Below are 18407 nucleotides of genomic sequence, written 5' to 3'. Positions count from 1 at the left end.
CACAGTCTGTGGGAAACTTAATAGCCAAGTGAATGATATTTTATTCAATGATTAAACAACCGTATTATGTATTTGAATGCAGATGTGTTCACACTGTCTCTCTGTGTGTGTGTGTGTGTTCACTATCAGATGAAGCATGTCGAGGAGCGCTTCGGACAGGACGCTAACAAAGAGGTCCTGCTGACGTGTATCGGTATCACGTCCGGCGTGGGTCGCCTCATCTTCGGCAGAGTGGCGGACTATGTGCCCGGAGTCAACAAAGTGTACCTGCAGGTGAGAGACGAGTTCAGCACTGTCTCTGTCGGGACCTTCCCATGCCAGTCAGATAATGATTCACTCAGGAGCATTGAGGGAAGGATTCAACCAAAAGTGGCAACCTTCCCGTCTCTCTCTTGAATCCAACACGGAAGAGACTTAAACTGCAGTTCATCCACTGGCCACTAGAGGCTTCAAAAGAGAGTCAATCCCATAATCCCATAAATCCCATAAACCCCCAAGTTAAAATGCCCAACTTTACAGCAGAAAAAACATGTTAACAGCCTGATGCAAAAAGTGGTTTTGGTCTATATAGCTAATTTTGCCCTTCATGACGACTGTGAGGGGGGCGAATGATTTAATAACTCATCCGTTTAAATTATATTAAATCTTAAAGTTCTGCATAATTAAGGGCGTGGCCACTTGAGTGACAGGTGGATAGCCGCTGATGTCATTACTAGCAGTTTGTCTGCTAGCGTTAGCGTCACGTCACCTCAGCTAATCCGCCTCGCTGCACATTTCCGTTTATCCGGGAGTGACGCTGCCAAGATGGCGACGGCCGGGGAGAGAAGCGTCATCACTGAAAATCACCCGTTATTCTCAGACTCTTACACAGATACTCTGTTTCACACTAACACTGTCATCAGAAGTGAGCCACTGACCGCTATATAACACAGGTTTCATTGGTTCAGTGCATTAACCTCAGTGTGTCGCAGAAGCGGTCCCCTGTCGAGGCGCCTCAGGTTCAGCAGTGCTGTGTTTCCGCAGGTGTCCTCCTTCATGGTGATCGGGGTGATGTCCATGATGATTCCTCTGTGTCACGTGTTCGGCGGGCTGATCGCCGTCTGTCTGCTCATGGGTCTGTTCGACGGCTGCTTCATCTGCATCATGGCTCCCATCGCCTTTGAGCTGGTCGGCTCCCAGAACGTGTCGCAGGCCATCGGCTTCCTCCTTGGCATGATGTCCATCCCCATGACCGTCGGGCCACCCATCGCAGGTAACGTGTGTGTGTGGAGCGTCCTGCAGTGAACCCGTCTGGATCAGGGAGCCCAGTCCTGCTCAAACATGGTCTGAACACACCTCAACACACCTGTGTGTGATCTGAAGATCTGCATTAGCGGGTCAGCTGTGTTGAAACAGGACTGGCCTCCCCTGATCTAGAAAAATAAAGGTGAACTGACTGAAGTGTGATCATCGTCTGCCACCTGTTGGCTGGAGTAGGTACTGCGTCACTGTGGCAGATTTACAATTTATGCATTACTAGAGTATGGCACCGTAACATTACAAATAAAATGCCAGTTAAACAGGTTAATTAAGTGAGATTCTTAACTCGTGTGCGGCAATTTTAAAAAGTTACTCAAAGGTCCTTAAAGGACAAAAATGTCCATGTCAAAAAACTGACATAAAACTTTGAAACTTGGGAATGCAGACTTAGGTTTGGTCTCATTTTAAAAATGACCCTTGGCAGATTATTGTTGAGGTGAAAATTGTAGAAAAAAGAGGTTGTAGTTTATGAAAACTATTTAAGATTTTTTTTAAATGAAAATATATTTTTATTTAAAATTTCAACAATTTTATAAAACATGTTGAACTCAAAAACTTCTAGAAAATCAAAGTCATAAATTTGAATCAAGTTGAGTTCTAAATGTCAAGCTCCACTGGTATAAACAGTGCTGGGATTTGTGATTTGCACTGCAAGGTTATTTTCGTAAACAAAAACTGAAACTAAGACTAAAACTATTGGTCAAAAACATTTTCGTAAACTGAAAAAAAAAAATCATAATAAATGAAAAACTAAAACTAAACGAAACTAACAACAGTTACTGAAAAACTAACTGAAATAAAATAATATTTAGCAAAAATAAATAATCGTTTTCGTAATTAATAAGCTCTTTACTTTGGCGGAAAATCTGACCTGTGGCTGTTTAGTGAAATGCCTGTATATTGCGCTTCGTGAAGCTGAGGCGATTAACCGCTGTGCTGTGACGTGCTCACTGAAGGACCATAGCATCGAACACATCACTAATCCTGAGCAACTGTTCATAAAGGCAGTGGCAGTGGAATGAGAAATAACACAAGCTATTGAGATGCAAATTGGACTTCTTTTAACTTGAGCGCAGCGTTTTTAGAATGCCGTTTCATTTGCATGATCAAGATAACACGGCGGTGTCTCCGTGCCTTGGTTATATGGAGGAAACCTTGGTTTCTATCCCAGGGTCCGGTGTTAGGAGCTCTTTGCCATCTAGTCTCGCTCTCTCTATAGATGTTTCTCTCACAGGCTGGGGAGCGGTAATGGAAGGCTGCTTAGCTCAGGGTCTATGGTGGAATCATCATCTTTCGTGGCACATAAACTGCCTGGAGATGATGGCGGTCTTCAATGCGTTGAGACACTTCCTTCCAGACCTGAGGGGCCATCATGTGCTTGTTCACACAGACAATCAGAATATAGGAGCAGACATCCTGTCGAGGCAGGGGCTGAGGCCTGGGGGATGGAGGCTCAACACCGAGGTGGTGGAGCACATTTGGGGAGTTTATGGCCAGGCACAGGTGGATCTGTTTGCTTCTCAAGATACAACGTACTGTCCACTTTGGTTCTCTCTCACGCATCCAGCCCCACTGGGACTGGACGCAATGGTGCAGACTTGGCCGAGGCTACATCTGTACGTATTTCCTCTGCTCCCAGGAGTTCTGGAGAAGGTTCGCCAGGTCGGAGTGAGTGTCCTATTGGTAGCTCCGTACTGGCCAAGCCGAGTGTGGTTTTCAAAACCTAGTATCCCTTCTTGACGGCCCTCCACTGGAGCTGCCGGTCAGAAGGGACCTTCTATCTCAGGCGGGGGAGCAATCCTCCATCCCTGTCCAGAAACATTCAACTGTGGGTGTCTCTGAGGGGGCCCAACTCGTAGACTCTGGTCTCTCAACTGAGGCTGTAGAGACCATACTTAACTCCAGAGCTCTGTCCACGAGGAAGCTATATGCCCTAAAATGGAGAGTGTTTACCTCTTGGTGTGATCTAAGACAATGGGATCCAGTTAATTGCACTGTTGGTTCAATACTTGAGTTCCTGCAAGATCGTTTTGCTTCAGGGTTATCTCCTTCCACACTGAAGGTTTATGTTGCAGCCATTGCTGCCTACCATGTGCCCCTGGTGGGTTTATCTGTTGGAAGAGATCCTCTTATTATACATTTCCCTCGTGGCACCCTGAGGCAGAGGCCTGCAGTTCGTACCAGAGTTCCAGCTTGGGATCTGGCTCTTGTTCTAAAAGGTTTATCTGTCGCTCCCTTTGAGTCTCTTGATTCTGTCTCAGAAAAGTTTCTGACCCTCAAAACTGTGTTCCTTCTAGACATTTCCTCACTAAAAAGAGTAGGAGATTTTCAGGCCCTGTCTTCCATGCCTTGAGTTTGCACCTGGGATGGTCAAAGCATTCCTCTATCCGAAACCCGGATATGTCCAACCAATGTACCACGGCCTATCGTACTGAGAGACAACCTCATTTGTCCCGTCAGAGCACTGGACACTTACGTCCACAGAGCTGCCCAGTGGAGGAAGTCTGATCAGCTGCTGGTGTGCTTTGGGCCTCCTAGGAAAGGCCTTCCTGCATCCAAGCAGACTGTTAGCAAATGGATAGTCAAGGCTATTTCACTTGCATATGAGGTTGTGGGCCAGCCTTCACCTTTGGCCACTAGAGCTCATTGTACTTGGGGTATGGCGGGCTCCAAGGCCCTAAATTCTGGGGTGTCCCTTCAAGAAGTTTGTTATGCAGCGGGTTGGTCTTCGCCGCTCACGTTTGTCAGATTTTAGGACCTAGACTTGGATACCCCTGGGTCTAGAGTTCTCATGTCGTGACAGTTTTAACACGACAGGTTCTTGGCCGTTCGGGCATTCTCGTTCCCAAAGCGCCATTGACGCAGCGCAAGTTCCCTCGAAATATAACGACTGTAACCCTAGTTCCATGAGTAGGGACAAGACGCTGCGTCACTTTGCCATACTACCTACATCCCTGTGATCGACTTGCTTTGGCCTTTTCGAAGCTAGCGCCGGTCAGACCGGATGTGCTTTTATCCTCTCCTGGTCATGACGTCACACGCCTGTGACGCTCATTCTCGCCATTGGACTAGTTGACACATGTGCTTCAGATGCAATCACGCAGGGGCGTTCCCAAAGCGGCATCAACGCAGCGTCTCATTCCTTACTCAGGGAACTAGGGTTACAGTCATAACTTGAGATGTTTTCATTGCATTTACACCCCTTTGACCAGCAGGTGTCGTCTTGAAACAGTCAATCATTCTTCGAAGCAATTGGTTCAAATTTCTCCCATCACTACTGGTTCATGGCTTCACAGAGATCATCGCCAAATTTAGAAACAGTTATGAAGTAACAAAGCCTCGTTATTGAAATCACATGACGAGGCGCCCGTCACTAGTGCCGTAAATTAAAATGTGTAATTTTTGAAAGTAGTTATGAACCACAGATTTGAAAGCAGTGATTTGGAGCACAAGCGTCTCAGTCGTGTGTTCAGATGGCAGTGCGTTGAGCTGATCTGAGGTCTGTGTGTGACTCTGTACCCAGGGTTCCTGAGAGACCGGCTGGGCACCTATGACGTGGCGTTTTACCTGGCGGGCATCCCTCCACTCATCGGCGGGGCCGTGCTGTGTGTGATCCCGTGGGTGGAGGCGCGGAGGAAGAGGAAGGAGGCCGACGCCACTGCCGAAACCACGGAGAAAATGCTGGAGCACAAGAGCTTTACGGACGTCAAGAACCAAGACTCTGAATCTGTCATCTGAGGAACATTCACAGCACAGAGACTGACCAGTGTATGTGTGTGTGTGTGTGTGTGTGTGTGTGTGTTCAGGGGAACATGCTGGAGCACAAGAGCCACACGGACGTCAAGAACCAAGACCCTGAATCTGTCATCTGAGGAACATTCACAGCGCAGAGACTGACCAGTGTGTGTGTATGTGTGTGTGTGTGTGTGTGTGTGTGTGTGTTCAGGAGAACATGCTGGAGCACAAGATCCACACGGACGTCAAGAACCAAGACCCTGAATCTGTCATCTGAGGAACATTTGCAGCACAGAGACTGACTGGTGTGTGTGTGTGTGTGTGTTCAGATATGTGTGTGAGTGTTTTTTCAGATGTGTGTGTGCGTTATGTAATTTTATACCCCCACAGGAACGGCCGTCAAACAGGACTTCTACATGAATGTGATTCTTGAGCTATGCATCTTTCCGAAAAATATTTTTGTACTGAACTTTTAGGGTTTAAAAGGGAAATAGTGTAACATGAACAATCATGAAGAAGGGAAGCCCTGAAACCTTCATCCTCAGAGGAGATTCATGGGATCTTATATTAACCAGTTAGAAAGTATTCGTATGTTTCCTTTCTTCTTATAATCTAGCTTGTTTTATGTCAGACTATAATAAGTAACTTGTATGATTGTTTTAATTGGGAAAGTTAGCCATATGTCTTAATTTTTTCCTGTACTGGAAAGATTTGAAAGATGTTTATGCAGATGAGCGCTTTATTAGAGACGTCATGCGTTATATGCAATTATATAAGAAATATTTCATTAATGCTGTTTTAATGTGTATAGCAGTCAGATGAATCCCAGTGTTGTTCTCGTGTTTATGGCGTCTGTGTTTGACACGGCTGCTTACATGAGCTTTACCAACCAGGGAAGATACAGATATATATATTAGATTTACAGATATACAGATCAGCATATTAGTATAATAATGAACTGGGGTTGTTTGCTATGCAGTGAAGTTGAAATGCTATTTTCTTTATCAATGTTAAAAAGCAATGGTGTTGATTGGCTAGATGGAGCCGAGCTGCCATTGTGATCTCAGAGTTTCCCCTTTATTTCGACTGCATGCGTCACGTTCACATTTACTGCCAATGAGGCCTTGACTGAAAACAGCACATCCGCAGAGGCGCTTTGTTTCGTTCATCAGTGAGTATGAATGTCTGCGTCTCGTGCATGACGCGTGTGGCAGCGTGTCTCCTCAGGACAGTCGTCACATGATCAGATGATCATAGGAGTGTTAATCTGGTCCAGTAATCTACCTCGATTGACATTCATCCTCAAATGTGTCTCTGAGGATCATAAACTCACCAAGTGCTCGTGCCACTTCTCACACATCCCATGTTTCTTCTGCTGTGTTTTTATGAGTGCTTTTACTTGTTTCACATATGTATTGCAATAACCTTCGTTAGTGCCTTGACAATATGATTATTGGACAGAGATGAAGTATTGATTTGACAATGAACAGGTTCTATTTGTTTCAGTAGAAAAAAAACTTTACATTTCAGAGGAAAAGCTTGATCGAAGAGATAAGCTCTTGATTGGTTTATTCAATTCTCTTTAGTTTGAAACCATTTCCATATTTTTGGGAAGATTTTTTTAAACTTTTTTGTACATGATCATTTTTGTATTTGTTTTTATTTATGCTGTTGACGTAAATCACTGCTGCACACCAAACCAGAGAAGGTTCTGCTTCTTGTAACCTCATATTCTGTGATATTAAATTTGGACTGGTTTTGATGAGCGCTGCAGTGATTTACTCAGGGTAATAATACATGTAAAATAACTTGTAAAGTTTCTCAGCTAAACACCAATATTACTGACTTCAGTCCTTGAGGAATTTATTGAAATCTTATTGTCCATTTATCTGTGATTGTAACATTTAAAAATGACATTTACTGAATAACAAGTACAGCAAAATATACCATTGGTTGGACTTAGTACTTGCACTTACAGTGAACTTACCAAAGTTAGTATGTAGTTACTGTAATGATTATAGTTAGTACATATGTACATGCGGAACAGGACTGTAAAATAAAGTGCAACCGGAAATAGTTTCATAACAAGTAGTAGTTAATATGTTCATAACACTATGTTCATAACATAGTCTCATGAAACTGTTTTCCTTCATGTATAATCTCAATGCTGATGGTTGAATACATGTTATGATTCTGCAGCTTCATTTTAGTGACCTTGATCTCATGACTTGCATGATTTTACCTTCTGTTATTTCTTGTTGTATGTACAACACACTTGGTATAAATGAATACAACAATAAAGAAAACATTATTGGTTTTATTAATAATAATACATTTTATTTGTAAGCACTTTTCTGAATACTCAAAGACACTTTACACAGAATCATAAAAGCAGCAGAAACAACATCAAATAGTAAAAACACTAAAAACACACCGAACTAAGCTAAACATTAAAAGCAATTTTAAAAAGGTGAGTTTTTGTCAATGATTTGAATGTTGGAAGGTCAGTGCAGTCACGGATTTGTTTGGGGAGAGAGTTCCAGAGGGAGGGTTTCAGCAACAGAGAAGGCTCTGTCACCCCAGGTTCGGTGCTTGGTCCTGGGAGGGGGAGTCAGGAGGTTGGCATCAGATGAGCGGAGGCTACGAGATGGGTTGTGGCGGTGGAGCAGGTCTGTGAGGTAGGAAGGGGCCTGGTTATAGAGGGCTTTGTGTGTGAGGAGAAGGATTTTGAATTGAATTCGTTGTGGGACCGTGAGCCAGTGGAGGTTCTTGAGGACAGGGGTGATGTGGAGTTCTGGATATATTGGAGTTTGTTTAAGATTCTGGATGTTGTGCCGTACAGGATGCTATTGCAGTAGTCGATTCTGGAGGTGATGAAGGCATGGATGAGGGTTTCTGCAGCGGAGAAAGAAAGTGATGGACGGAGTCGGGCGATGTTTTTGAGGTGAAAAAAGGCAGTTCTGGTGATTTGTTCAAAGGAGAGGTTATTGTCAAAGATGATTCCGATTTTAGTGATGGGTTTGGGACCGATGATGATCATGTCTGTTTTGTCGCAGTTGAGTTTAGGAAATTGGTGTGCATCCAGGATTTAATGTCAGAGAGGCAGTTGGAGATAGTGGAGTGGGTTGCAGAGGTGATGGATTTGGTGGAGATGTAGAGCTGGACATCATCGGCATAGCAGTGAAAGTTGAGACCATGGTGGCGAATGACGTAGCCAAGGGGAAGCAGGTATAGTATGAAGAGGAGAGGACCAAGCACCGAACCCTGGGGGACGCCTTGGGGCAGCGGAGCAGTGGAGGAGGTGCAGTTGTTGATGTGGATGAACCGTTGTCTGTCGGTGAGATAAGATTGGAGCCAGGAGAGGGCAGTGCCGGTGATGCTGAGGGAAGATTCGAGGCGGGAGAGAAGAATGGTGTGGTTGATAGAGTCAAAAGCTGCAGTGAGATCCAGGAGGATGAGGATGGTGAGGTGACCAGCGTCTGCGAAAAGGAGGATGTCGTTGGTGACTTTGAGGAGGGCTGTTTCAGTGCTGTGCTGCGAACGGAAGACAGATTGAAATGGTTCGAACAGGTCATTTGAGCAGAGGTGGGGTTTGAGTTGTTTGGCGACAGTGCGTTCCAGTATCTTAGACAGAAAGGGGAGATTGGAGACTTTTATCCAAAGCCACTTACAAATGAGAACAATGGAAGCAGTGAAACTAACAGTAAGGCAAGGCAAGGCAAGGCAAGTTTATTTATATAGCACATTTCATACACAATGGTAATTCAAAGTGCTTTACATACTATTAAAAATAATCAGAAGAAATAAGAATATACAAAACAGTTTAAAATAAAGAAACAAGAAAGAACTAAAAATAATTAAAACAGTTTAGAATAAAGAACAGTTTAAAATAAAGAAACGAGAAAGAACTAAAAATAATTAAAACAGTTTAGAATAAAGACTAAAATAAGACACAGTATAAACAGTCGGACAAACAGTGACACAGTGCTCATTCATTAAATGCAAAGTTAAACAGATGTGTTTTGAGTCTGGATTTGAATGTGACTAATGTAGGAGCACATCTGATCTCCTCTGGAAGCTGGTTCCAGCTGCGGCTGGCATAATAGCTAAAAGCGGACTCTCCTTGCTTAGAGTAAACTCTTGGAACTTCTAGCTGATGTGATCCTAATGATCTGAGTAATCTGTTGGGTTTGTATTCCGTGAGCATATCTGCAATGTATTGAGGTCCTAGGCCATTGAATGATTTATATACTAGTAATAATACTTTAAAATCAATCCTATAAGTAACTGGCAGCCAGTGTAATGACCTGAGGACTGGTGTGATATGATCATATTTTCTGGTTCTGCTAAGAATCCTGGCTGCAGCGTTCTGTATGAGCTGCAAATGTCTTATGGTCTTTTTGGGAAGGCCAGTGAGGAGTCCATTACAATAATCCACCCTGCTGGTGATGAAAGCATGCACTAGTTTTTCTAAGTCTTGATTGGAAACAAAGCATCTAATTCTTGCAATATTTTTCAGATGATAGTATGCTGATTTAGTTATTGCTTTGACATGACTATTGAAACTAAGGTCTGACTCTAAAGACACACCAAGATTCTTGACCTGATTTTTAGTTGTTTGACCTTTAGAGTGAAGGTATGCGTTCACCTTGAGAACTTCATCTTTGTTTCCAAACACAATGATTTCAGTTTTGTCTTTGTTTAACTGTAGAAAGTTTTGGCACATCCAGCTGTTGACTTCATCAATGCATTGAAGCAGAGAGTCAATGGGGCTGTAATCATTAGGCGATAGGGCTAAGTAGATCTGTGTGTCGTCTGCATAGCTGTGGTAAGAGATTTGGTTCTTTCTCATTATTTGGCTCATTGGGAGCATGTACAGGTTGAACAGGAGTGGCGCAAGAATTGAGCCTTGAGGGACTCCGCATGTCATGGGCGTCCACTCAGACTTATGGTCACCTATACTCACATAATAACCTCTCCCATCTAAGTATGACCTGAACCATTTTAGAACTGTCCCAGAAAACCCCACCCAGTTTTCCAGCCTGTCCAGAAGTATTTTGTGATCGACAGTGTCAAATGCAGCACTGAGGTCGAGTAGAACCAGCACTGATAATTTGCCTGAATCTGTATTTAAGCGAATATCGTTTATTATCTTAATGAGCGCTGTCTCTGTGCTGTGATGCGATCGGAAGCCAGATTGAAAATTATCAAAGTATCCATTTGAGTTTAAGAATTTGTTCAGCTGGTTGAAGACAACTTTTTCAATGATTTTGCCTGTGAAAGGAAGATTTGAGATCGGTCTATAGTTGCTTAATATAGTCTTATCCAGATTGCTCTTTTTCAGGAGGGGTTTGACAACAGCAGTTTTAAGGGAGTTTGGAAAACTTCCATAGAAAAGTGAGGCATTTACCACTTCTATGAGATCTGCTTCTAAACAGTCTAACACACTTTTAAAAAAAGATGTGGGAAGTGTGTCAAGGGCGCAGGTTGATGTTTTAAGGTGCTGAACGGTTTCTTTCAGAATTTTGCCATCAATTTCTTCAAAATCAGACATAGTAACTACTTTCTCAGGTTGAAGTCTGATCTGACTGACCCCAGCGCAACTCAAGGATGTGCTGATCACCTTTCTAATATTATTGATTTTCTCAGAGAAAAAGGTAGCAAACTCACTACACTTGCTGTCGGAGAGCATTTCACTGGGAATCTCGCTTGGGGGATTTGTTAGTCTGTCGACAGTAGCGAAGAGATTTTGAGTATTATTTAGGTTTCTGTTTATGATATTGGAGAAGAAAGTCTGTCTAGCTTTGCCTAGTTCCATATTGAAAGCACGAATGGTGTCTCTATAGATGTTATAGTGGATTATAAGTTTTGTCTTTCGCCACATGCGCTCTGATTTTCTGCATTGTCTTTTCATAATTTGCACTGCTGTTGAGTTTCTCCAAGGTGCTTTTTGTTTACCATTCTTCCTGACTTTCACAGGAGCAATATCATCAATTACATTTTTAACCTTTGAGTTAAAAGAATCAAGGAGAGAATCAACCGAGTCAGCAGATATGCTCGGTCTTAGGGATATGGCCTTCATAAATAGTACACTAGTGTTCTCATTTAGGCATCTCTTCTTGACAGACACAGATCTAACTTCAATGGCAGGAGAGATCAATAAATCAAAGAAAATACAGTAATGATCAGAGAGTGCGACATCCTTAATATCATTCAATGAAATGTTTAGACCCTTACTGATAAGTAAATCTAGAGTGTGTCCACGATTGTGTGTGGGCCCATGTACATGTTGAATCAGATCAAAAGTTTTTAAAACAGTATTGATTTCTTTTGTCATATTATTTTCTGCATTATCTATGTGAATGTTAAAATCTCCAGCAATAGTGAAACTGTCAAACTCTGAGGAAATTATTGATAACAGTTCTGTAAAGTCTTCAGCAAAGGCTGAAGAGTATTTTGGAGGCCTGTAAATAGTGATAAGTAAAATCCGTGGAGCACCTTTTAACACAATACCCAGATGTTCGAAAGACGGGTAATTACCAAATGATATTTGCTTACATTGATAGACATCTTTAAAAAGAGCAGCTACACCCCCACCTCTCCTTCCAGCTCTGGAGACACTCATAAAGGTAAAGTTCGGAGGAGATGTTTCATTGAGGATTGTTGCACTGCAGCTGTCTTCTAGCCAAGTTTCATTTAGAAATATAAAGTCCAGGTTGTATGTGCTTATAAAGTCATTGACTAGAAGTGATTTATTTTTAAGTGAGCGGATGTTTAAAAGTGCTAACTTAACAGTCTTGCTTTTTGTGTCCACAATCTTAGTTTGTCGTGTGATAGGCACCAGATTAGATGGGTTTGCTGTACGGCTTTTAAAGGCCTTAGACTTTCTAACATGTGAATGAACAGATGATACAGGAACACTGGGTTCCCGCTTGTTCTGTAAACATTTGAGAAAGTTACTGTTATCACAGCGGGGACCCGGCACAAATCACTTGGAGCTGGTATTGGTTGATTTTGTAACACCTCGAGCAGACGGTGGAAGTTGTGGGCCCTGGCGTTGTGGAAGGGGCCTTAATGCTCGAGGAGGAGGAAGAGGGGGAGGGGGGAGAGGGCGAGCTGCGCCCATAGACTTTGGTGGTAGTGATGTTTTTCTGGTTGATATCTGGGGGCTTCCAGCGAATTGGGTTCCAGCATACACTAGTTTTTCCATTTTCTCTGAGAAACACATCAATGGGGATGTAGGAGATAGTGATAGCGGTGAGAGTGGCTGTGGTGTTAATGGAGGCTGTAATATGCTGTCTTGGCTTTCCTGGTCGTGTTTGGGTGCTGAATCTGTTGTTACTGGTGGCTGTAATGTACTGTCCTGGCTTCCCTGGTCATTCTTGGGTGCTGAATCTGTTGTTTTTGGAGGCTGTAATATGCTGTCCTGGCTTCCCTGGTCATTCTTGGGTGCTGAATCTGTTGTTATTCGAGGCTGTAATATGCTGTCCTTGGGAGCTGAATCTTGTGACATTTCTAATATGTCACAGTCTGACTCTGGTGAGCTCAGTGGGCAGGGCTCAGCTGAAGTTGTGTCCGTGAGCAGAAGATGTTTTGGCTGCATGGTGTTATCATTGTCTTTGTGAGATGTGTCAGCCGCATGTCCATTCAAGTCCTGAAGTGAAGTCCTGTGGTCATTCAAACTGTGTCCAGGTGAGTGTGTGCCATTCTGGTTGATTGGATTGGCAGAAGGATGATGAAGGGAGAAAAGGATATTGTCCTTTAGCACTCTTGAACCCAGTTTGTTTGGAAGATGGCCATTTTGTTGAAACAGTGGCCTCTGATTCCAGAAAAGATTAAAGTTGTCTATGAAGTTCACTCCTTTTATATTACAGGTTTTTTGCAGCCATGAATTAAGCCCAAGCAACCGTGAGAACCTGTTACTTCCTCTAGCTGGAAGTGGTCCACTGATGAACGTTTGTACTTTCAGTCTTTTGAGTGTTTCAAAAAGTTCATTGAAATCCTTCTTAAGCTGTTCTGACTGCTCTTTATGGATATCATTCTTCCCCACATGAACGATGAGTCGATTTGCAGTCTTATGTTTCATCAAAATGTTTTGAATTTCTCTGTTTACGTCAGAGGTTGTTGCTTGTGGAAGGCAGCATGTAGTTGTATCTTTCGAGCTGATATCTCTGATCGTAGAGTCCCCAACTATCAATGTTTTGACCTCGGCTGCGCTCTGAGCTGAGTGCCGCTGTCTGCTTGACCTTGAGCGCCTGTTAGTATCAGAGTGAGCTCCTGGCTGTCTGTGTTCATCCACATTTAACAAATTTGAGCATTCCTCATTCAATAATACTTCAAATCTGTTCTTAAGATGAATAGGTTGTGGAAGACGACCAGTGTTTGTAATCCTTGTAGCTGTGTATGGTGTAGATGAAACTATTTTTGCCTGAGAGAGTCTAATGCCTCTATTTTTGGGTTTTGCACCCTCTTTGTACCAACGGTTTGTAGGTCGATCGGCTTGTTTCTCTGCACTAGGTATGTTCTGTTGAGGAGCATTAAATTCATGACACTCACCGGCTGTGCGCTGTATTTGTCCATGATGAAACTCTGTTGTGGGTTCCGTCTGGTTTGATCCTACCATTAGCTTTGTTTCAAGAACTGTAATCCTTTGTAAAAGTTTTTGGCAGTTAGTACAGCAAGTAGAATCAAAAGGACGCATTTTCTCTTATCCTTGTGAATGTTTTCTCTTCCGCCGGAATGTAAGCAGTTCAGTTTTCTCTTCCTCGGAATGTAAGCTTCAGTGAATTCTGAAGGAATGAAACTAATTCTGCTTTTTTATAGTAATCCAAGCGTTCTGAGCACTGTGCTGATTCACTGAAGTTAAAATTAGGTGATAAAATGTAATAATAACGAAAGCGATAGAGCAAAGTGCGGAGCAGTAGGCAAAAGCGTCCGACCAGTAGCAAAGCAGGAAGCAGAAAAAAAGGACAACAGTAGGACAACAATATGCAAGTGCTATGACCCTTCTCAGTTTAATCTAACGCAGTAAATGTTATTTTTTATTATTTTATTTTTTATTATAGAACAGAACAGAATAGAATAAAATAGAGTAGAAAGTGTTAGTATTACAATATTACAATATTCATTAATCAATAAAACTGAAATCCTTCACAAACAGAAGATATCACATTTACTAGATTATAATAATCTATTTCTCATGAATAAAACAAACACAGATAAATGTGATGTATATTAAAAAAGATGTGGAGTGGTTTAGAGATTGAGGAAGTCATGATGTCACACACTCAGTAGGAGGCGCTAAACATTCTTCATGATAGAAGTAAACCCGCCAGAAAACTAAACGAGGAAGAAGAGAGATGATGGCTGCGTTCGAAACCGCATACTCAATGAGTAGGTACTTAATTTCAATAAGTACTTACTTAACGAGCGCTAAAAGAGTAGGTACTTTATAGCCAAATCTCGTTGAGTATGAATGCGAGCCGGACATCTGCCATGTTGACGTTATCATGTGACCTACGACGCGTTATCACACGCGCAACAACTTAAAAGATTAGAACGACACGTTTAATTAATCTATCTGTACATATCTTGATTTTGATTAAACTTGCTCATTTTGTGGTCTTTATAAAAAAGAAACTGCTGCCCATTTATTTTGTGAATACATTTAGGGTTGATTTAAGTTCTTATATTTAACCCTACTAATGTGACCCACCCTTTTATCCTTAACGATATTATTTATTTTTATTACTGAATCCCAAAATTGTCATCTCTTGAATATGTTAACTTATTTATTTTATATCCAAAAATTTTCATCCACAAGCAAAAGCGGCTTACTGCTGCTTTATGTTTTCTTCTTTTTCTTGTTGAATTTAACTCTCGTTTCATCCCTCAGGCCTAGGCCTATAAATAACAAAAAAAAAAGCATTTTTTAAATGTATTATAATGAATTATCTAAGAAAATATATATTAAGATATCTCATATTATGTATGTAAACCCATAATATATATATATATATATATATATATACACACACACCTCATAACATCAGTAACTCGACAGCCCTACCTAGAACGGGTTTCCTCAGCGTTTGTAATGTCTGCACAAAGGAGACCTTGGACAGCTGTGCAAAGAATCGCCTTTGGAGAAAAATGATATAATTCAATAAAACAAACAAAATGTAATGTATGTCATATGACATAGCTATGCATGAATACACTCTAGATGTGTATATAGTGTAACATATCTACATTTTCATTCAAACAATTAAATAAAGCATTAATTAAATAATTATATTTTATTTACTGACAACAATGAGAAATATTAATAAATTAGTAAAAGAATGAATGAAAGTCACCATCACACAATAAACAAATGCATATACAAGTCAACACATGAAACAAAGCTTTATTCAAACTACAGTCATGTATGTAGACTACAGGCGCTGAACCCCACATCCTTCTGCCGTCTCAACACAGCGGTTCCCATTCTGCGGCTTTATTCTGATGACTCAGCTGACCGCCAGAGGTGAGCCGTGCCTTCGTGCCGGAGGATGTTGCGTATAGTGTTGTGCTTCACAATCTAAAGCAATAAGGGCAGGTGGAGTGATGGAGGGTCTCGTAAGGCTGGTGGAGGGTCTCATAAGGGCAGGTGGAGCGATGGAGGGTCTCGTAAGGCTGGTGGAGGGTCTCATAAGGGCAGGTGGAGTGATGGAGGGTCTCGTAAGGCTGGTGGAGGGTCTCATAAGGGCAGGTGGAGTGATGGAGGGTCTCGTAAGGCTGGTGGAGGGTCTCATAAGGGCAGGTGGAGCGATGGAGGGACTCATCCATGGCACCATCTCCAGGATTCAGCTCTGGGCTCCTCATCCTCAGCACTCACACCAGCCTGCTGACATTTCAGATCCTACAAAAATGCACAAACATAACACAAAAGCAGTCATTTTAACCGCACAATGTCATTTGATTTCAGTATTATTTAGAAGACAAAAACGCTTTTCACAAATGCCGCCATCATCTTCCCTTGCAGGTCCTGCTCCACAAAAGCTGTGCAGCAAATGCACAGAAATCAAGAATCAGAAAGGTGCTGTAATAGCTCTGTTTGAAATTACAATAATTAAAATAAACTACAACTTAATATTTAAATAGTTGTTATTAATTTCTGTAGTATACTCACTCAAAGCCTTTGATGGCAGCATTCAGCTTCATGAGCCACTCTCCACCGGATAAACACACATCTGTTCATCTGACCCTGTAACACCCAGACGAGATTCACATTACCTCTGTGATGAGCTCAACACTACATTTACATGTTGGGGTTGTTTTAACTTTTTATCCAACATAAATGTTCCTCAATTTATCAACAGTAATGAACAAATAAAATAGATAACTTATGTTTAGTTACTTTATAAATTTGTTCTACATAATAGCACACATTCATCACTCAGATGTCTATTTCATGTTGTGATGTGCTCTTCTGCAATACTTACTGAAGATTTTCCTGTCAGATGTAAATATACATTTAAAATAAGCATCTTTACGATGTATATGGTTTATGTAAATCCACGTTAGAGACGTAACTTATGTGTCCTTACTGGAGCTCCTGTTAGCTAACGTTATACATAATAAAACGTGTTTTTACTGAAAAATCACAACTATACTATACTGTGTAACGTCTTTACACCTTCAACAATTCAACAGTTTACTCTACAGTAGTTCAACACATGCAATTTTAACACAAAGAACCAGGCCCGGTTCTAGAACCAGATCACTGAGGGTGCTTCTGAATATAGTGAGGGTGCTGCTTACATAATCGTAGGAAATAGCTCAGTCATCAGTCTGAAACATAGTATCTCAAAATTGGGGATGTTGTATACAACAATACTACTGTTATTGCTGTTATGTTAAACAATATACGATCTGGCAGTAAATTATAGAATAGCATGTAAACAAGCAGCAATCTTCACTTTGCAAAACATTAAAACATGCCACACATAGCCTACTTACACTGTGGTGATACCCTTGTTGTAACCGGCTTCAACTTCAATTGAACACTCCTAGAATGGCCAAAAGTCACTGCCTTACATACGTCTCTCTCCATGACAGTGAGAGACACATTTTTACATAAGGCAGAAAATGTACCAAGAACATCCAACCTAACTTGAACATAAACACACGTAACTTTACTAACACAAACCCCAACCATATTGCTGTAATAACGCATAAATCAACTCCCAACAAACAATTACCCATAATGCACTAGCGCTGACTGCCGGGTCTGTACAATATGACAACCATGACAACACATCAACACCCAATCAGTCATTCATTGTTAGCGTTATGCATAAACATATTGATAAAGCACTGCTGCAGTAACGTTATTACACCAAGGTATTGCTGCTATATTCTTTATGACAACTCCAATAACAACAACAAGCAGTTCAAAACAATTGACAGCAAAAGACCAAGAAGCTGCGCTAGCTTAGCGTTACACAACACACATAACGTTACACAAAATACTTATTATTGAGCATGCTACAATTATTAATAATAATACTTACAGGTTGTGATTCGGAGGAGGAGGAAGAAGCTAATCCAAATATATTCAGTACTGTAACCTTCCTTCAAACGGCTTGCGAATCCAGACTTGAAAGCATTTATGTTGGAGAACATTATGTTGGAGAAACGTCATTAAAATGACGCGAGGTTCGGGCTAAACTTCTGTGTTAGTAAATATTAACTGTAGCCACTGACTCTTCACATGCTTGTCCCTGGGCAGTGGAAAAAAAGGTTAAAAAAAGCCATTTTCTTATGTCCATGATGATTAAAAATGGACACTTATTTTTACGTTACCTAAAGCCCCGTCTCAGAAAGTCAGCTAACAAAATTTCTGAGCGGGAAGCACGCACGCAAGCAAAGTGGGCAATTAAAGAGACAGCTTCACCTTTTGCGTATCGCGATCACGAAAGGACAACTACAATGCATTAAACATGAAAGCATAACGAAATAATTTATTTAATATATATATATTTGTTTAATTTTATTAATTTATTTATTTTGTGTAGGCTATCCTATTATAGGCAAGAGTGTGAAATCCGTCAGTGTTTTATTTTCGGCAAAATCTCGTTTATGTGTGCTATTAATAATTTTTCATCTGAGGGTGCTTTCACTTTTATTTGAGGGTGCTTAGCACCCTCAAGCACCCCCGTAGAACCGGGCCTGCAAAGAACCGTGTTTACTCACATTTGAAAGCACCCGCGTCGCTGATCTCTGCGATGTTTAATAATGACGCATCCTCTCGCGTGGCCTCCTGGGATAGAAGAGTATCCATCGCTGAGCACTCGAAAATCTGGCCGGAAGCAGTAAACCATCCGGGA

At 41.5% G+C, this 18407-nt stretch overlaps 2 protein-coding genes and 2 long non-coding RNA genes across 8 annotated transcripts in view; 2 read left to right on the top strand and 2 right to left on the bottom strand.

Annotated features, from left to right (window-relative positions):
• Nucleotides 1-7354, top strand: part of slc16a10 (solute carrier family 16 member 10) — a 47906-nt gene extending 40552 nt beyond the window's left edge. The window contains exons 4-6 of the mRNA XM_084091610.1: nucleotides 130-273; nucleotides 1024-1252; nucleotides 4823-7354. Of these exons, the coding sequence (XP_083947736.1) occupies nucleotides 130-273; nucleotides 1024-1252; nucleotides 4823-5037 (588 nt within the window). The 3' untranslated portion in view covers nucleotides 5038-7354. The remainder of the gene's footprint in view (nucleotides 1-129; nucleotides 274-1023; nucleotides 1253-4822) is intronic.
• Nucleotides 1-18407, top strand: part of rpf2 (ribosome production factor 2 homolog) — a 223885-nt gene that overhangs the window by 66688 nt on the left and 138790 nt on the right. The window lies entirely within an intron of this gene.
• LOC311068866 lies at nucleotides 6725-15174 on the bottom strand. 2 transcript variants are annotated; one of them, XR_014603444.1, is made up of 3 exons: nucleotides 15104-15174; nucleotides 14872-14937; nucleotides 6725-8568 (listed from the first exon to the last, which is right to left on the bottom strand). It is a non-coding gene; the product is annotated as an uncharacterized lncRNA (long non-coding RNA). The 2 variants fall into 2 exon arrangements; XR_014603445.1 differs by having other exon boundaries at nucleotides 15074-15172.
• On the bottom strand, nucleotides 15425-18391 carry LOC311068865. 4 transcript variants are annotated; one of them, XR_014603440.1, is made up of 4 exons: nucleotides 18274-18391; nucleotides 17592-17801; nucleotides 16208-16282; nucleotides 15425-15937 (listed from the first exon to the last, which is right to left on the bottom strand). It is a non-coding gene; the product is annotated as an uncharacterized lncRNA (long non-coding RNA). The 4 variants fall into 4 exon arrangements; XR_014603441.1 differs by lacking the exon at nucleotides 17592-17801 and having other exon boundaries at nucleotides 18274-18359; XR_014603442.1 differs by lacking the exon at nucleotides 18274-18391 and having other exon boundaries at nucleotides 17592-18241.

This window comes from Abramis brama (assembly GCF_963993115.1).
Source record: "Abramis brama genome assembly, chromosome: 18".
NCBI lineage: Eukaryota > Metazoa > Chordata > Actinopteri > Cypriniformes > Leuciscidae > Abramis > Abramis brama.
This window is presented reverse-complemented; position numbering and strand designations above follow the sequence as displayed.